Source organism: Macrotis lagotis, chromosome 1, assembly GCF_037893015.1.
Source record: "Macrotis lagotis isolate mMagLag1 chromosome 1, bilby.v1.9.chrom.fasta, whole genome shotgun sequence".
NCBI lineage: Eukaryota > Metazoa > Chordata > Mammalia > Peramelemorphia > Peramelidae > Macrotis > Macrotis lagotis.
In genome coordinates, this window is record NC_133658.1 from 867,997,854 (window position 1) to 868,016,798 (window position 18,945).

Consider the following 18,945-nt stretch of genomic DNA (forward strand, 5'->3'; position numbering starts at 1 on the left):
CTGACCCATTCTGTTTCTGAATCCCCCCCCCCCCCCATTCTGAGCAAGGACCAGGTAGAAGGTTTATTTTTCTTTAATCTGATTTGACTTGGAGACACAAAACAAGAAACGAAAACACCCAAAACCGAATGGAGGAGGAGGAGGAGCCCTTTCTGGACAGTCTGAGCCCCAGCCCCCTCCCTAGGGGGAAGGGGATGAAGACAACAGGCTGAGAACATCTGGGGACCGTCCAGCTGAGGCAGGGACAAGTCCTCCATCCTTCCCTCAGAGGGCAGGGCCCAGAAATAGATGTCTGGGCAGAGATTAATCCAAGCCTCAGGCCTGCAGGCTGGAAGGAGATTCCACCAGGGAGCTTTTTTATGGGGAGTGGGGTTAGGGAGAGAGAAACTCCGGCCCAGTGCACCTGCCCTCTCCCCACCACCCCAAGGGCCTGGGCCCAAGCCCCATCCCTTGCAGGAAGGGGCACAGCAGCAAGAGGGGCCTTGGGCCCAGGGTAGGCGCATTGTCAGCAGAAAAGAGAGACATTCATGATCAGGGCAAGGGGACAGGAAAGCAACAGAAGACTCATGATTATCTGAATGAGGGAGAAGGGACCCCAGATCTCCTTGATGCAGGAGAAGGGGGGGAGTGGGTGTATGGAAACGGGGAGCCAGGAGGCCCCCTGTGCCCAAACACTGAGGTCACCTGGGGAAAAGAGGAGAGAGGTACACCCAGAAGCTGGACCCGTGAGGTACATACAGGTCCTGAGTGGGTCAGCGGCTGGGCCCCCACGCACCCCTTGGAATACTGTAGCCTTGGGGGAACGGAAAGGGGAACCCTCTCCCCCTGAAGATCCTGGAGGACAGACTGGCAGCTGAGGTCTCAGGTCTCCCAGAAGATGGGAGACTGCACCCCTGATTCCCAACCTCCCCAGACAGCCATAGGACAGGGAAACAGCTAGGAAAGAAATGATCTCCAAGGAGAGGGGGCCCAATCCTCCCAAGCCCTCAAAAGGCCCTGGGGGAAGGGAGGGGGCTGCCATGGCTTCCACTATGTTCAGAGATCAGATACTGCTGTGGGCCCCCTCTGGACCTCCTTGGGGGAGGAAGGGGGAGGGTGGGGGGGAGAATCCTGTTAGATGGGGGGCAGCAGCTTCTCAATGAATTCCTTCACAGCTGCCATCTCCTGTAGGGGTGAAAGTCCGTCAAACTGGGTCCCAGAGGAAGGGAGGAGCAGGGGCATCATGGGGGAGGGGGAGGGGGAGGGGCTTCCTCTTCACTGACCTGGGGACAGGAGCTGTGCATAACACCTGGGTAGGTCTTGAACTGGACCTTGGCTGGAGGGACGACAGACTTGAGCTTCTCTGACGTGAGGGCTCCAAAGCGCACCGGCACCATGGGGTCCAGTTCCCCGTGGCACTGCAGGATGGCCAGGTCCCGGGCTGTGCCGTTGGCTGCCTGCTGGGGCAGAGGCCGAGCTCAGAGAAGGGGGGTACCAGGGTCATGGGCCCAGTGCTGCAACTGTGACCCAGCATTCTTGCTACTGGATCTAACAAGATCCTCAGTATTCTTAGGGGCACTCTTTGGGGTAGGGCAGTTAGATGGCACCGTAGATAGGACACCACAACTAGCTGTGTGCCTGGACAAGTCACTTCACTCGGCTTCCTCATCTGTGAAGTGAGCTGGAGAAGGAAATGGCCAAGTACTGCATTATTCTTGCCAAGAAAACCCCAATGGGGTCATGGAGAGTCAGATAACACTGAAAATGACTGCACAAAAACAACTCTATAATAGCAGAGAATGGAAGCAGATGAGGTACCCGACGATCGGGAAGGGGTGGACCAACCGCTATCAGAATATGATGAGACAACACATCCAGAGGAACACCAAACAAGGAATTCAGAGAAACAAGTCAGGCTTTGCGTGGCCACCCTTCCACCAGCACCCTCTGGGTCACAGACAGTGACAGACAACAGGAAGCCACCTACAAGGTTGAGGACAGGAGGGCCCCCCCCCAGGGATGCTGAGGACCCCCAGCCCCACCAAATCACTTTGCCTGATCCAGTAGAATGGAAGCCTCTCTGAGGCAACAGATTGGTTTTATTACAGTTTCTATGATGTGCTAAAAACACATTTATACTTTTCCCCCTTAGTAGCAAAATGAGACTAGAGGCCTTGACCTCGGATGGATTTCAAGGGGGACTGGGAATGCAGATGGGTAAAAAAATGTACGTTTTTCTTTTTATTATTATCCAAATAAAATTGAGCATTGGGTCAGGTTAAGAATGTCATCCACAAAGATTCTGAGGAAGAGCCCTGAGGCACGATCCAACCCAGGCAGGATCCCTGGCCTAAATGAGCCAGATTCTTTCCAGCTCCAACACGTCTGATCCTCTGGCATCTCCACTCTGGGAACCAGAGCAGCGGAGATGTGGGGGAAGAGCTTTGGGGAAGGACTCCCAAGGTCACAGGCCTGAGTCCGGGCTCAGGCGCCATCTGACTGTAACTGGGGAAGTGGCTCTAACTCTCCTGGACCTGTTTCCTGATCTGTCGGAGGCAGAGGCAGGACACACAGGGAGAGGGACACAACAAGACCCTGGGGCCAAATTCTGGCTCTGCTCCCTCCTACCTGTGGGTCTTTCATCTCTGGGGCCTAGGTTTCCTCAGGTGTAAGAGGAAGCCCGGCCTAGCCTGGGATGACCTCTGAGGCCTCGTGGGCTCTAACTTCACAAGCTGGCCATGGCTAAGGGAGCCAGGGAGAAGGTGAGAAGAGCCAAGGCAGCCAGAGACAGGGTCACTCACCTGAGGGAAGGCCCGATGCAGGGGGAGCCAGCAGCTGAGGGCCACGATGCCGGCCAGGGGGTGGGGGCAGGTGAGAGCTGTGTAGAGGGACAGGGCTCCACCCTGGGACAGGCCCAGCCGGAGCTTCAGGTCAGGCCCTGCCCAGAGACTATGACTTCCACTGCTTCCCACCCACCAGGCCCAGCCATAGCCCTCCTTCCCTTCCCCTCCCCACCCTCAGAGCCAGGCCCCAGCACAATTTCCTCACCTGGGAGAAGCCCCCCAAGATGATTCGATTGGCTGGAATCCCATTCTTCACCTCATGTTCAATCAGGGCCTTGACTTGAGAAGACACAAGGTGTGCCCACTCCATGAGGGCAGATTCTGGAGTGCCAACTCCCCTCTTGCCCCACCACTCTCCTCTATACCCCCAAAGTCCCCCCCCAAAGTGAATCAGGGAATGGGTCATAAGCTCCAGGAGGTCAGGGGCCTCGTCTGCCCCACCCCTGTGTAATGCCCCAGCATAGTGGGGATGGACGCAGAGAGTTCGGGTCCGAAGGGGACGGAGAAGGCCTTACTGCTTTCTGCTGCCTTCTTGATGCCAGCCTCATCTTCCGGGGCATCGGGGCTCAAGCCCATCAGGTCAAACCTGCAGGGGAGCAGACAAGGGCACCCTGGTCTCTGCCAGGCCCTGCCCTGAGCCAGGCTCCAGGAGCCAGCCCCAAGTCTGCCTATCATCACTTACCAGGAAGGCATCACCATCTTCATGTTCAGTGTGACCGGGATCCGAGGCCTGGGGAAAGAAGAAAGGAGCAGGGGAAGCTGCCCCCCCTCCCGCCCGACCCTGGCACTAAGGTGGAGCCCTGGGCACTGGGCCCAGGAGGCCAGAGCAGGGCTGAGGAAGGCCCTCCCTTGTCCCCAGACCAGTGTTTGAAGAGTTGCCAGGCAACCAGTCACCCGGGGCCAGAGACTGTTCAGGTTCTAGCATCACTGCACCAACCAGGGAGGAGAAAGTCAACATCGACATGGGAGAGCTCCAAGGAGACTGGTGAGTGCTGGGGGTCCCTACGCAGAGGGTCCATGTTGGCAGAAGGGGTAGGGACAGGACAGAGGGAAGGAATCAGCAGACCCTCATTCTGATGGCAGGATTTCCTGTGACTGAGCTTGGGGATCCAGTGGCTGGGGCAGGGGTCCAAGGAGGATGTGATGGGAGCCCTTCAAGCCTGCCCCTTTCCACCCTCCAGGTTCCCAGCCCCCCCTTGCTCCCCTCCCCCAAAATAAGACCTCACTTACGCATGCGGACAGATGTACTTGACATAGGGAAGGCGGATGGCAGAAAGGGCATCAGCCCAGCTGTGCCTGGGAGAAGAAAGCAAAGACAGGCCAGGAGAGAGGGCACATGACTGGAAGGTCACCATACACTGGTTCCCCAAGCTAGGACCCACCTCCCACCCAGGGAACCTCACTCACCCTGAGTCTCCAAGTCCATGTAAAAAAATAACCTGGAGGAAGAACGGAAAGCGGGGGCAGGGTTAAGAGGCTTGGGGCTTCTTACTGATCCCCATTCTTTTCCATGGCTTAGCCAGCCCCTTCCCCACCCCCCACCCCCCCAGAAACGAGGCAATGGGCAAACAGGTTATTATCTATCCCCTTATTTCCTGGCCCTAGGGAAGCTGCCATCGGGCCACCTCCACCTTTCCCACACCCCCTCAGGGCCACCCCCAGCTCCCCAAGAGGCCTGTGCTGGGGCTTCTCCCTCAGCAGCCTTCTCCCTTACCGCTGCTGTCTCCCGCTCAGCTCCTGAAACAGTCGCGGCGTCGGAGAGCAGGGGGACAGACATATTGTTACCGCACATACACCAACTGGGATGCCAACGCTGGGGCCTGAATAGGAAGAGAGAGGGATAGAGCTGAGTGGGCCTGGATTCCCGCAGTAGGCTCTCTCTCTCTCTCAGGTCTTCTCCTTTGACAATGGTGGGTCTCAGCATAACCCCAAAGATTTCCTCTCCCTACCCCCACACCCCATCAGCTCTGTTGCTGTGCTCCACCTTGGCAGAGTGATCTAAAGTTAGGTGAAGGTGGAGGGGCTGAATCCTGGGTATTGGTCGGGGCTCCTGCCTCTGCTCCTAACTATCTATGTGTCCTTGAACAGGTTCCTTCCTTTCTCTGGTCCCTGTGAGGAAGCTGGGGGATGGGATGGGACAGGGTGGGGAGAAGCTGCCACCTTTCTGTCTCTGCCCCAAAGCCAGGCCAACAAGGCCTCTCCAACCCGGTCTGGCTCAGTTCTTTGAAAGAGCCGGCGGGGGGGGGGGCTATCTGGAAAGATGCTAAACTGGACAGGACCACTGGCATTAACACCAAAAACTAGTCTAGTCAAAGGGATGGTCAGAGCAAGGAGGCAGAGTCTGCCAGGAAAAGACCCCTGCTCAAACTTCAGCCTCTAGAAACCCCTCTGGGAGGCCAAAAAGCTTTTCTGATCTTTTAAGGTCCAAAAACTAGAGGGGCCCTGTCCTTCTCTGATTCCCATCCCAACCCCCAAAGACTACTTTCTCTTCCTCCTTGGCCTGGGCGCACCCTGACAAGAGGAAAACTAGGAAGAGAAGTTTCTGGGGACACTTCCTGTTGTGCCCCTGTCCATCAACTATCAGTCTTTTGGAAATTCAAGCAGGCCACTTCCTCCACCCCCACAGACTTCCATCCTGGGATTCATCTTTCATCAGGACTCCTTGACTCCCCAATACCTCCCTGGTACATCCCAGGCTTCCCCTCCATGGAATCACAATGGTCCAGTTCCTATCCCCTTCACTAACACCCCACACACACTCATTCATTTCCCTCCCCTGCCCATCCCCTTTTCCATTCAGGCATATCACCCTCTCTCCCATGAGGCTTTTTATTACCTCCCCACTCTAGAGACCCTGGGCAGTTTCCATAATAGGGCATTCTTCCCACCCCAACCCCCAAACAGTCATCACCACTGCTATCCAAAAGAGCTTCTTCCAATATTGTCCCAATGAGATATTTCATTCATTTACCAATGGTTCCTCCCCTTCCCGGCACTAGGCCCTTCAGATGACCCATCCCATCCAGGCCTCTCAAGACCTTCTGACTATGGCTCTCCTGTATTTTATACACCCCTGCCCATGAGAAGCCATTTCACCCCAAAAATCCCTACAAGGGAATATTTCATCAGAGCTTTCAATGCCTGTTTCCCCACCCTGTCAGCAGACCAAGTATTTCTGCAATGGGGCATCCCAATTAGGGCTTCCCACTCCCTGCTCTCATTTCCACAATGGGACATTCCACTCCTGCCCCTCAACTTCTCCACAATGAGACATCCTACACTTGTCTCTTCACATCCCTACACTGGGACATCCCACCTACAGCATGCTTCTTATCCCCTATCTCAATAATGGGACAGCCCACCTAGAACTCTCCATCCCCCTCTATGTCTACACTGGGACAGCCCACCTAGAGCATACCTCTCCCCCCAACCCTACAATGGGACATCTCACCTAGAGCATCCCTCCCCCCCCCCATCCCCACAATGGGACATCCCACCTAGAGCATCCCTCCTCCCCCCATCCCTACACTGGGACATCCCACCTAGAGCATCCCTCCTCCCCCCTTGGAGCATCCCTCCCCCCATCCCCACAATGGGACATCCCACCTAGAGCATCCCTCCTCCCCCCATCCCTACACTGGGACATCCCACCTAGAGCATCCCTCCTCCCCCCATCCCCACAATGGGACATCCCACCTAGAGCATCCCTCCTCCCCCCATCCCCACAATGGGACATCCCACCTAGAGCATCCCTCCTCCCCCCATCCCCACAATGGGACATCCCACCTAGAGCATCCCTCCCCCCCCATCCCTACACTGGGACATCCCACCTAGAGCATCCCTCCTCCCCCCATCCCTACACTGGGACATCCCACCTAGAGCATCCCTCCTCCCCCCATCCCCTACAATGGGACATCCCACCTAGAGCATCCCTCCTCCCCCCATCCCCACAATGGGACATCCCACCTAGAGCATCCCTCCTCCCCCCATCCCTACACTGGGACATCCCACCTAGAGCATCCCTCCTCCCCCCATCCCTACACTGGGACATCCCACCTAGAGCATCCCTCCTCCCCCCATCCCTACACTGGGACATCCCACCTAGAGCATCCCTCCTCCCCCCATCCCTACACTGGGACATCCCACCTAGAGCATCCTTCCTCCCCCCATCCCTACACTGGGACATCTCACCTAGAGCATCCCTCCTCCCCCCATCCCCACAATGGGACATCCCACCTAGAGCATCCTTCCTCCCCCCATCCCTACACTGGGACATCCCACCTAGAGCATCCCTCCTCCCCCCATCCCCACAATGGGACATCCCACCTAGAGCATCCCTCCTCCCCCCATCCCCACAATGGGACATCCCACCTAGAGCATCCCACCTAGAGCATCCCCCCCCATCCCTACACTGGGGCAGCAGGCTCCTGTCCCCCCACTTCTCCGCAGTAGGACAGCCCACTCGGGGGTTCCCCCGGCTTCCCCCGTCTGCCAGTGAGGCGTCCCACCTGCGCCCCCCGGCCCGGGGCATCGCACAGGGGCACATCCCGCCCGGCGCATCCCCACAATGGGGCAGCCCGCGCTGGCCGGCTCCTCCGGGAGCCTCCCGCCGGGACGGGCCATCTCTGGCCCCGGGGTCCCTCACAATGGCGCACCGCCTTCCCGCGCCCCCTCGCTGGCGCCCGGGGAGCCCCGACGGGGGGCCCTGCCCGCCCGCTCCTCGCTTGCCCCGGCCCGCGCCCCCCGCGCCCCCCGCGCCCCGGGACAATGGTACCTCCGCCGCGCCCAGCTCCGGGGACTCCGGTCCGTCCTGGGCGACTCACCTCTTTCTCTGGCTCGGATACTCGCAGAGCTCCCCACCCCCCCCGCCCCCGGGCCCTCCCCCTCCCGCTGCCCCCGCCGGAACTTCCGCCGGGGAGCGAGAACCGGGCCAGGCGCCGCCGGAAGTGGCGCGCGGCGCGCGGGACGGAACCCGGAAGCGGGGCGCGAGGCGCTCCGAGAGGGGCGCCCGGATGCGCCCCTCACCGCGGCACAGCATCGAAGAGCCGGCTCCTAGTGGCGCGGGGCCGGGGGGCCCAGCCCGGGACACGCGGGGCTGCGACCCCTCCACGCCCCCTTATTTGAAAACGTGTCAGACGACACCCAGCAGACGGGGGCGCCCCTCGGGAACCCGTCTGTCGGGAAACGCCCCGACCCCAGGCCGCCGGCGCCGGGGGACTGACTCTGGGCCGCCTCCCAGGTGAATCACCCCGCCGCCGGCGGCGGGCCCCCGCGGCCCAAGGCTCTAGTGGGGGCCCGGGAGCCTCGCTCCCCAAGTGCCAAAGCCGACCTAAGGCACCCTGGTGAGGGGCGGAGCGGGAAGGGAGGCAGATGCAAGGGCTCGGGCCGGAGAACAGCCCCTCTGCAGAGCTAATGGGCAGTGCTGCCCGGGCTCATGGCACTGTGACTCTAAATCACCCTCCTCCGGCAGTCAGTACGTTTGGCAGACTGGGTTATTTTGGATCAGTATTTTACCCAGTCTAATAAAGAACATTTTTTCTATTTTCAGGATTTCAGATTGGAACTTCTCCCTCCTCCCCTACTCCTAAACCCACAGAATGTTTTGTTCCTTATTTCCGAATTACTGTACAATATTGATAAAGCTGCTGTGATTGAAGATTTGTGGCCATGTATCCATTAAGCGAGTGTCCAATTGACTTTGGATGGCAGTTGGATTATAGTCACAATACCTGAAAACCCCCTTTTACAGCATTTATTTACGTTTCTTCATTTCTGGTACTGAGGGCCTCATTTAACTTTTCCTCCAATCTTACTTGCTAATTTCTGTATCTGAAGCTCCTCGCCCTTTAAGGAAGTACTAGGTTGACAACTTGCCTCCTTAAGTGAGAAGACTAGTTGTTTTTACAGGTGCATTTCCCTTAAATTCTATGATCGTCCCATCCTTTTAAGTTTGGTACATACTTGGCACATACATGGACCCTATGTCCACGTGAGCAGGCATGGTTTCGAGAAAGGCAGAAAAATGTCCAAACAAGGTCAATTGAGATGATCTATCTCCCCTGTGAAACAAGGGTAAAACTTCCAAAGTTCTTGCCACAGAGTCAGCGGTTTGTATAGTGAGAAGACTGTCCTCAAGTGAAGCTGCTGGCTCCGCCACTGTGCACATCAACTTCACCAAGCCTCGGTTCCCTCCTCATCCTTGCACAAAGCAGTATCTCTAAGGACAAATCACTGGATTTCCAAAGGACCGACCTGCTTTTGAATTTTGGTTCTACTTCTTACTACCTGTACAATCATTTAAACTGTGGGTAGTTTCCTTATATATACAACAAGACAAAGTTATTTCTAAGGTCAATTCCAAGTTCTAATTCCTGATGTGTCAATGGCCTCTTCAGAGGGCTTTTTGAGAAAAATGATTTATGAACCATACAGTGTTATTTAAGTGGGAAATACTATTAATCTGAATGAAAAACCAACAAAAGACACATGTCTGGTATGGATTTATTAGGAAGCTTCTTAGTCACAGGGAATAGAAAGCTGTGCACAGAAGAGCTCAAAAGATTTCTGGTTTCTAAGAAGCAGTAAGCATCATGCCATAAATAATGCTTTTCTAAGTCCCAATGTCACCACCAAGACGGCCATACCAATATGAACACACTGCCCCTCAGAGGTTGGTTACCAAAGGCAGCAAGAAAGGATGCAAAGCTGTAAATATGATCAAGAGACTAGCTCCACAGCCACAATCCCAGGATACTTAAAGAAGGGATAGCAGCTACCTGGTAGACCTGAGTGGCTTAGCCACAACAAACACAAAATACTTCACACAAACAAGAGGGAGCAAGCAGGGAAAGGTGTTTCAAGATGGAGATCTTACTGGCAAATGCCATGAACAAAATGTCAACATCTTGGAATGCTAGAGGCAACCCAGTAGTGATAATTACTGATTTTTAAAAGGTCACACATATGTCCTGCCACAAATGAATAAAAACACTTAAGAGTCCACAGCCACATCCATACAGGGAAATCGAGGGCTATCCATGACTTCTAGATTTCCAAAGGGCTCAAGACCCAATTTCTACAGTGCCCAAAGTGCCAAAACTGTTCTTAACCCAGTGGCCCTCACCAATGTTTTGGTGTCCTCAGTTTTCAGGCCCCCACCAGCAACAAAGCTTTGGGGGGAAGCTGCAAAAGCCTTATCTCACTCAAGTCCCATCTTTTTCTTTCCAAAATGGTTGTCTGACATCACTGCTGACACAAAAGCTTCTGTGGGAGCCCCAGCTTGCCTTTTAAGAAATGAAGTGTGTCTGTGGGGTGACCTGCTGGACCTTGTGATCTGCTGGATTAGCTGATGCTTCATAATTGCAGATAGTCACCTCGTGTCGACGCATCTTAAGGAAAAGCAAGAAAAGTTGAATTAGCCAACTGACCATTAAAACACTACTCTCCAGACTTATACATGTGAAATTTTCCCCTTTTGGGAGGTACACTGCTTAGAGCCATCCAGTATTCATCACCTGCTGCTTTTCAACCTGAAAATCCCTTCAAAGTTCATTACTAGATTTTTTACTCCATTAGCACAGGAAGACAAATTGATAGAACTTTTGAAGACAATGGTGTATGACTGATGAAACACTGGTCTTGTTAACTTCTGTGTTCAGCTCTACCTCTAGCACATGGCTTCTCTGGGCCTCAGTTGAAACAGATTTTCTCCACTTTTGTTATGTCATTTTATACTCTAAACAGTGTTAGAAGGTACTTTTGTAGATACATAATCCATAGCAGAAAGCATACCCCCATAACGATTAAAACTTAAGTAGGATATATCAAACTGCTAGGGCAGTTTTCCCAGGAAGAAATAAGGGTGACAAGGGAGAATTTTACTTCTTTTTCTTCCTCTCATTGGATTTCCCCACTGTAATTTAAAAAAATCTCGAGTCATTTCTGTTTTCTATTTCTTACCTCAGTCCACTCTCCTCTCAGTCCAATATAAAACACCTTTGTGGTGTCAGCGCCAAAGTTTTTTGAAATATGAATAGAGAGATGATAGACATTTGAAAAACGAGAAATTCTGTAAGAATGGAAGAAGGAAAAAAAGAGTGTTAGAACTTCATGAACAAAATATCTTCTACTCATCAATTTCAGAAATCACATGTCAGATGTCAGGAAAACCTTCCCAGATTTTTATTTTTTGCTCATCTCCTAGGTACTGACACATCAAAAGTACTTTGTGGCTAACTACTTTAGACAGGGAAGAAAAAAGAACATACATATTTACAACATTAGGAGTAGCTGGTGGCATAATGGATAGAGAGCACTGCGCCCTAAACAGGAAGTCCTGAGTTCAAATTAAGACACTTCCTAGTCTTGTGAAATTGAGTCAGTCTGTCTCAGTTTTATCTGTAAAGTGGGGACAATATTACACTTACCTCCCAGGTTTGTTGTGAGAATTAAAAGAGATAATAATTATAAAGCACTTAGCAGTGCCAGCACATAAGTAGTGCTCTATATATGTTAGTTATTACTATCACAATTATACTGCTGAATAAGACAAAGGAAATTCTAAAGCAAGTTTAACTCAGGCCTTTGGAAAGGTGCAGTAATAATGCAGCATGCTGAGGTGGAAATCTGGAATCAAAAAAATGTCCCTTTAGATTGGAGCTCTATTCGTTCAGGGGAGGGGGTGGTCCTATCTGCTGCTCTGGGCCACTGAAGGGACTGGCCTGGCCTGGATGACTCTAAGGTACCTTTTAGCTCCAAATGCTACAGTTTTCCCAGAATTCCCAGAAGGATTTAACAAGTCTTTGGCTTCCACCAACACACTAAAAGGGGAAAAAATCGATCCAAGCAACAGCCATGGAACCTCCTCCACATTTTTTAATCATTGCCTACATTAAGAAAGAAGGCTGGCCAAAAAACAAATTCTCAGCTGCCAAAACAGATCAAGTGCTTGTCCCTCAGGACAAACTTTCAAAACAAAACAGGACACAAGGCTTACTTTGTAGCATATTCTAATTCTCCAGTGAGGTCTCGATTTAGGCTAAAAGTCTGATCAGGTTCTCGGTCTGTATCGTCGAAAGACATTTGTGGAATGTTTTTGAACCTAGAGAGAGACAAGAAAGAGATTCACATAGCATGTTGTATCAGATTTATCTATCTTTTTGAAGCCTTTTATCCAGAATCCTGAAGATCTCTCAAAAGCAACTCTTCAGGGATGATAGGATTTTGTTTTTGCTTCAAAAACAAAAAATAAAGAAAAATGAACTTTAATACTTCGAAAGGAATTGCCAAGAAAAAAATTATGTCAGCAATTTCCCAAACTATTCTAATCTTAACACAAGCAAAGAGAAACAAAAGGAAATTTAACTAGTCTCAATAATAGCATATGGGAGATATCACTTCCTTTTTATTCATTATTTGTTCAAAGACTTTAAAAATCCAAACTAACCTGATATTACCTCAAGCTATTTCAAACTTTTATAGTATTATCAGACTTAGGATGATCACACAAGAGATAGTGGAAAATAAGAACATGTGGAAAAATAACACCAATTTCAGAGAAAGATGGAAGTTGTCAATACTGTTGAGTTCTCTCAAAAGGAAAAAACTTTTTTTTTAGTTTTTTTTTGCAAGGCAATGGGGTTAAGTGGCTTGCCCAAGGCCACACAGCTAGGTAATTAAGTGTTTGAGACCAGATTTGAACCCAGGTACTCCTGACTCCAGGGCCAGTGCTTTATCCACTGCGCCACCTAGCCGACCCAAAACACTACTTTCAAGGCAGAATCACTGCAGGAAGTTTTACAGATACACTTAAGGAACTGAAATTTCAAATAATACTTGGGATCAAAGAAATGAAGCAAGCATGTCAATATAGCTTACAATTCTGATAAAGCTGATTTAAGATTCTGCCCTGAAGAAGTGATATCAACCAACCTTGCATGCTAAATATTGATCAAGATCAGAGAAGATAATCTGTACCAAGAATAACTTTACCAAGCGATTTTGAGGATGTGGCCATAGGAAATGACCCTCGTCAAAAAAATAGTTTTACTCTACTCTCCCCATGGTATGAAATTTCTGCCAGCACAATCTAGCATCTCTAGAGTATTCCCTAAAATTTACACACTTTAGCAAATAATGCCAGAATACTTTAAAACAGAAACAAACACACAAGGGGTTGTTTGTTGTACAGTTAGGCTTTTGTCCTACCCAGTTTCTAGATAAACAATCCAGATAATCTGTATCAAATGGACCACATACCCTTTTTTTTTTAAAGGTTTTTGCAAGGCAAATGGGGTTAAGTAGCTTGCCCAAGGCCACACAGCTAGGTAATTATTAAGTGTCTGAGACTGGATTTGAACCCAGGTACTCCTGACTCCAGGGCCAGTGCTTTATCCACTGCGCCACCTAGCCGCCCCTGGACCACATACTCTTAAAGAGGTGCTGACAGTTCAACTTCAAATTCATTCTTCCAAGATAATTTTTCAATTTTTTCAAAGCACTTCAGAATTTCTTTGTTTTGTTTGTTTCACTACCAGATTAATTCTGCCCTTTTGATTTAGCACTGTACCCATTCTGCCATAAGGATGATCAGTATCAGGTAGAGGTCTTATCACAGAATAGTATAAATAAAGGGTCACACTTCTACCTAAACTTATGTCTTATGTGATAATCAAGACATATTACAACTGGAAAAAAAATTTTCTACCTACATGTTGTTCCTGAAATTTATTACACTTCAACATTTCATCACCTCTGCAATTATATGACTGTATCTCCATCTATTCCAAGTCTTCCCACCCAAGGCTGTTATTTGTCAGTACCTTTCCATACAACCTCCTTTTAGAACTTATTCAATGTAATGGAGGCCTTCCTGTTTTGTTGCTTTTTGTGAGTACCAAAGCAGAACTTGGCCAGTTATTCCTTCACATTCCCTGCAAATCCTCTACCAAACAAACTCATGAAATCAGTCATTTCTTTAGCAATTTGTTGTATTACTATCTAAATTAGGTATTTCTCTGAAATATTCATTAACTAGGCTAAGACTAGGATTCCTTCAATGGACAGTCTAAAAGACTGTCGAGAATGCAAACTGCAGTTTTATCAAAACATCTAGAATATCAGTATTTCTAATTGATTTGGGGAGTCTAGCCAAATAGGAGGTATTTTAAGAAAGACAAGTAATCAAACCATAAAGTCATTATTCAGATGAATGAACTTATACTGTGTGGCTCCAGAGGGAAAAATTAAGGCAGCTAGGTTAAAATATACAGGTTTTAACTCAATTATAAAGAAGCTACTTCCTAATGATGAGAACCACAATAATGAAATAGTATCCCTAAGGGGTAATGAACTCCCCTTTACTGTTGCTATTGGAGAGATGAACACTTGTTGAGAATGTCAAAGACAGGGTTCTTGCTTGAAGCAGTGTTTGAGCATCAGGGCCAATATCCTAAGTTTTTTGCACTAAAGGAGCTCTATTATCTGTGATAGGAAACCATTCAAATAGAAAATAAAACATCTACTGTCTGCGAAACCAAACACATAAAAATATCCCTAAGATAATTAACTGTCCCTCCAAAATGTTCTGTGCTGTTTAACCCTGGGGAAGATTAAATGTGGGGCTATGAGGTAAATTAAAACCTAAAGTGATAGGTAACTATTCACTAAACAGAGACCAAGATAAAGCCCAGACATTCTTGTGAGGTCTGGAGTCCTTGCTACTTACAGTCTCATCTCTGAAGGATGTGAGTCATCATCCTCTCCCATAATAATGATTCCTTTCAGTTTCACGTTACCTGTAAACCTGCCCAAACGGAAGACAAAATGGGTGTTGGAGTACTGGAGGGACATCTTTGGTCAGCTACTTATCTCTATCATCATTTCCCCTCTCTGGGCCTTAATTCCCTCCTTTGTAAAATAAGGACTAGATGTCCCTATGGTTTCTTTCAACTCTTAACATTTGATGATTCTAAAGACATTCATGACCTTTACCTCCTTTTCACTGTGAATGGATACTTCCTTAACCATACAGTACCATAGAAAGAACACAGGATTTTATTCAAAAAAATACTTCTATTTCCCTACCTCACAGGTAGTTTGTGAGGGCTGAACAACTTATAAGGGTAAATTATTATTACCAAGGAAAGCAATTATCCTCCCCACCCCTTTCAAAATATATGTTATATTGAGCAAAGAAGCTGACTATACCTAGTGCTTATTAAGATGAGGAAGCCTAAGGTACCTATTAGAAGGGTACTCACGGAATATTAAACAGCAACTCTTCATCAGCATCACTTTCTACAAACTGGGAAAAAACAACAACCCACAGATCGTTAACACCTCTGGGTGTTCAGTTCTCTCCTGAAAGTCAAGTCTAATGCACAGTATCTTGCTTGTACATACTTTGCTGCATTTATCTGTGAGTCCTAGACACAATGAGCAGTCTGCTTCCCTTTATGCCTCAATCTGAAGAGGCACGGCCTAGACACTAGGGTTGTATCTAAAAGTTCCAAGATTACATCTGGAGCTCCACTATGGCTTTCCAGTTCTGTTGGGCCTGATAATTCAACTGTTCGGAAAATCAGAAACGATAATGAATTATATCAAGTTCAACGTGATGGATGCTGCTTTGGAAGCCACTCCATGCACATAAGAACTGAGGTAGAGCTGAAAAGGTACCAGTGCGGGAGTCAAGAGATATTGTATGGTATCACTGGCCAAGTGATGTGGGACAAATCATTTCTCCTACGGGTCCCTCCTGCTTTCCCACTTGTAAAATGGGGATACACCTCCCAGCACCGCACCACAATTCTTCTTTTATCCTTTATTATGGATCAAGGGCTATTTAAAATGGGGAGACCACAATAATTTAGTGGGAGCTTGGCATTAAAGTCCAAGGCATGGCACGTGCACTGAATCGGGCCACTGTCTGATCTTCAGTTGCAAAATGGGGGTGACCAACTTTTCCTCCTCACATAATGGAGCTGCAGTGCGGGGCCAGTCACGAGCTGGGACCCCAAGCACACCGACCCCCCAGGTTTTCCCCCTCTTAAATGGAAAGGGAAGGAGGCGCCGGCGTTTCTGTACGATGGGGCAGGAAGGGTCAGTCTCCGCGTCCAGGGCCCCGCGACCAGCCGCTGACACGGGGGGCGGCGCAGGGTCAGAGCTCCCTTCCCAGGTCTGAGATGCCCGGGCGGGCACGGGATACCCCAGGATGCCGCCCGCCCCGCCCCTCCGAGGCCCCGCCCCCCGGGTCGGGCTCCGCAGGCCCGGGCGCGGGCCCCACCTGGGTGCGGTCGGCCCGCTCCTCCCAGGGCTTGAAGACGCCGCGGCCGCTGCCCTCGCGGCTCTCGTTGAGGCACTGCAGGCGCTCCAGGTCGATGCGCAGGTAAAGCCCGTAGGCCAGGCCGCGCTGCTCCGGCGGCTCCTCGTGCTCCGCGGCGCAGCGGCAGCCGCCGCCCCCGCCGTGGCTGTGTCCGTGCGACATGACGCCGGCCCGGGCCCCGCCGCAGCCCCGCCGGGCCCCCGCTCCGCGCCGCCGCCGCCGCCGCACACCCACCCGGCCGCACAGCGAGGCCGCGGCGCCGCGCGCACCTGTCGTAAAGCACGGCCTGGCCACGCCCCCGTTCGGCCCCCCTGCGCGCATGCGCGGCCGGCCCACCTCCCAGGCTACCCTGAGCCGGGTCCCAGCACGTCGCTTCCCTCTTTCCAACGGCGCATGCTCGGAGTCCCCTCGGGCCCTGAATTCCCGGGACTCCGCCCTCCGGGAGAAAAGCGCATGCGCGGCCATGTCCGCTCCGCCCCTGCCAGAAGGAGCCTCGGCCGTAGGGAGACTTTATGGCTAAAGGTCCAGGTTGCCCCGGCTCCCTTCGCCCCGGCTTCTGGCTGGCGGGACCCCCCGGGAGTGTAAGGGTGGGAACACCCGAGCGACCTGCGGCTAAACTGAGGCGAAAATTAGAAAGTAGTGAGGAAGCGGGATAAACGGCGAGGAGCGCTCCCGGGGGGGGAGGACTCCCGGACAGAAGCCGCGGGAGGCGAGGCAGGGCCGGGCCTGGGTGGCGCCCGCTGAGCCGCGGCCCCTCTGCCCGCTGTGTCCCCCCACCGGGGGAGGGGCGGCCCGCTGCCTCCCCGGGGGGGGCCCCCTGCCTCACCGGGGGAGGGCCTGCTGCCTCACGGGGGGGGGGGGGGCCGTGCCTCACCGGGGGAGGGGGTCCTCCCGCTGCCTCCCTGGGGGGGGCCCCCTGCCTCACGGGGGGGGCCCGCTGCCTCCCCGGGGGGCCCCCCTGCCTCACTGGGGGGGCCCGCTGCCTCCCCGGGGGGGGGGGCCGTGCCTCACCGGGGGAGGGGGTCCTCCCGCTGCCTCACCGGGGGCTCCGCGCTCGCCCCACTCCTTCCCTCTCCCCCACACAAAGCCTGAACCTCTGCCCCGCCTGGACCCTCCAGAAGTGGGCAGCCAGGGGCGCCGGCCCCAGCCCCGAGGCCCCCGGCTCCCGCGCCTGCCTCGGCGGCCACAAGGGCCGGAGCGCCGCGGGCCTTTGTGACCTGAAGAACCTGCCCAGGAGCCTCAGCAGCCCCTCGGCCGCCCGCCACCCCCAGAGCCAGGCGGCTTTCCGAAGCTTGGGAGGGTGGCACGCCGCACCCACAGCGCGGGGTACAGGAAAAGCGCGAGGCTAGAGCTCAGGCCCGCTTCCTAGCCCGCAGGAGCCAGCCCCGGGGACCGGCCCAGCCCCGGGGAGCGGCCCAGCCCCGGGGAGCGGCCCATCCTCGGGGAGCGGCCCAGCCCCGTGGACCGGCCCAGCCCCGGGGAGCGGCCCATCCTCGGGGAGCGGCCCAGCCCCGTGGACCGGCCCAGCCCCGGGGAGCGGCCCATCCTCGGGGAGCGGCCCAGCCCCAGGGACCGGCCCAGCACGCGCGCCTCTGGTCGCGGCCACCGCGCAGAGCCCACAAGGGTGAGAGACACCATGACTTCATCCAAGCCTCGGTGATGTGATCAGAAAGGAGATCAGAGCGGCCCGATTGTTGCTGTGGAAGAGGACGAGACACGGGATGGCTCAAACAAAGCCCAGGTCTCTGTCATTTTGGGTTATGTGGCTAAAAATGAGGTGACTTGAAGCCTTCTTGAGAGTCGATGAGATGAGTGATGACCAGGAGCCCTGGCTCTAGCAGAATATGTCTTGGGAGTATTGGAGACATACAAGTGCGAAATAGCTCAGAGCTATGATGGAGCTTCTGTGATGGCATCAGAACTTCACTGGGTGCAGGCCAAGGTGAAAGAAAAGGCTCCCGAGGCCATGTTTACCCACCCTTATGCTCACAAATTGAACCTCATACTCTTGCATTCGGCAAAATGCATGCCCCAGTCTAGAACTTTTTTTAAGGCAGTTGAGGGACTAGGGTCATTTTTCAATAAGTCCATGAAGCACATCCACTTACTGGACAATGTCGTGAAGCAGCGACTACCAAGAGCAGCACCCACAAGATGGAGCTCAGATTCTGAGCTATTGCAGACGATAAGCACGTACCAATTTGATCTGCGTGGTGTATATTATGAGTGAAAATCCAGATAGGATAATGACACCCTAATGATGGCATCTGGGTATGATCATTGGCTGTCGAAAGCATCAACCTGTTTCCTCATGAAGGCATATGAAGGTATTTTTAATGAAACTGATGCACTCTATTGAGTGCTGCAAAACAAAGTAATGGACATTGGATTTTGTTGCAAGAAAATCCACAACACGATTGGAATTGTAGAATGCCGGAGATGAGAGTTTGATATTTTTTATGAGAGATTTAAGCAGAAATGCATCACACTTGGTCTCACAGAGTCCAAAGTAAACAGTTAATCAAAGTTAATCAAATGTTTTATAACATTCTGGATGATGTCACTGTTCAACTGAAAGCTAGGTTTGATCATTTTGATGAACTGGCTTTTCTTGGTTTGGTCAACTGCACAAAATTTAATGAAATGGCCCAACATTTTGATGACACCAAACTTCAAAGCCTATCAAAATATGCTAGATTCTGGAAACAATTAGCAATTTTAGCAAAGTTGCAGATTATAAAATAAACCCTTATAAATCCTCAACTTTTCTATATATGTCTAGCAAGATACATCAGGAAG

At 51.9% G+C, this 18,945-nt stretch overlaps 2 protein-coding genes and 1 long non-coding RNA gene across 3 annotated transcripts; 1 reads left to right on the forward strand and 2 right to left on the reverse strand.

Moving 5' to 3' along the window:
• Positions 1-49: 49 nt before the first annotated feature.
• LYPLA2 (lysophospholipase 2) lies at positions 50-7,673 on the reverse strand. The gene is made up of 10 exons (XM_074218140.1): positions 7,597-7,673; positions 4,537-4,642; positions 4,230-4,261; positions 4,053-4,118; positions 3,505-3,552; positions 3,338-3,408; positions 3,028-3,101; positions 2,781-2,882; positions 1,263-1,436; positions 50-1,164 (listed from the first exon to the last, which is right to left on the reverse strand). Exons 2-10 carry the CDS (start codon positions 4,612-4,614, stop codon positions 1,114-1,116), a joined length of 696 nt encoding a protein of 231 aa, XP_074074241.1. The 5' UTR covers positions 4,615-4,642; positions 7,597-7,673; the 3' UTR covers positions 50-1,113.
• LOC141508994 (uncharacterized) lies at positions 3,685-15,799 on the forward strand. The gene is made up of 3 exons (XR_012474558.1): positions 3,685-3,807; positions 4,557-4,732; positions 8,371-15,799. It is a non-coding gene; the product is annotated as an uncharacterized LOC141508994 (long non-coding RNA).
• On the reverse strand, positions 9,285-16,348 carry PITHD1 (PITH domain containing 1). The gene is made up of 6 exons (XM_074218141.1): positions 16,108-16,348; positions 15,083-15,126; positions 14,548-14,625; positions 11,818-11,922; positions 10,782-10,890; positions 9,285-10,210 (listed from the first exon to the last, which is right to left on the reverse strand). Exons 1-6 carry the CDS (start codon positions 16,306-16,308, stop codon positions 10,109-10,111), a joined length of 639 nt encoding a protein of 212 aa, XP_074074242.1. The 5' UTR covers positions 16,309-16,348; the 3' UTR covers positions 9,285-10,108.
• Between the last annotated feature and the right edge of the window lie 2,597 nt (positions 16,349-18,945).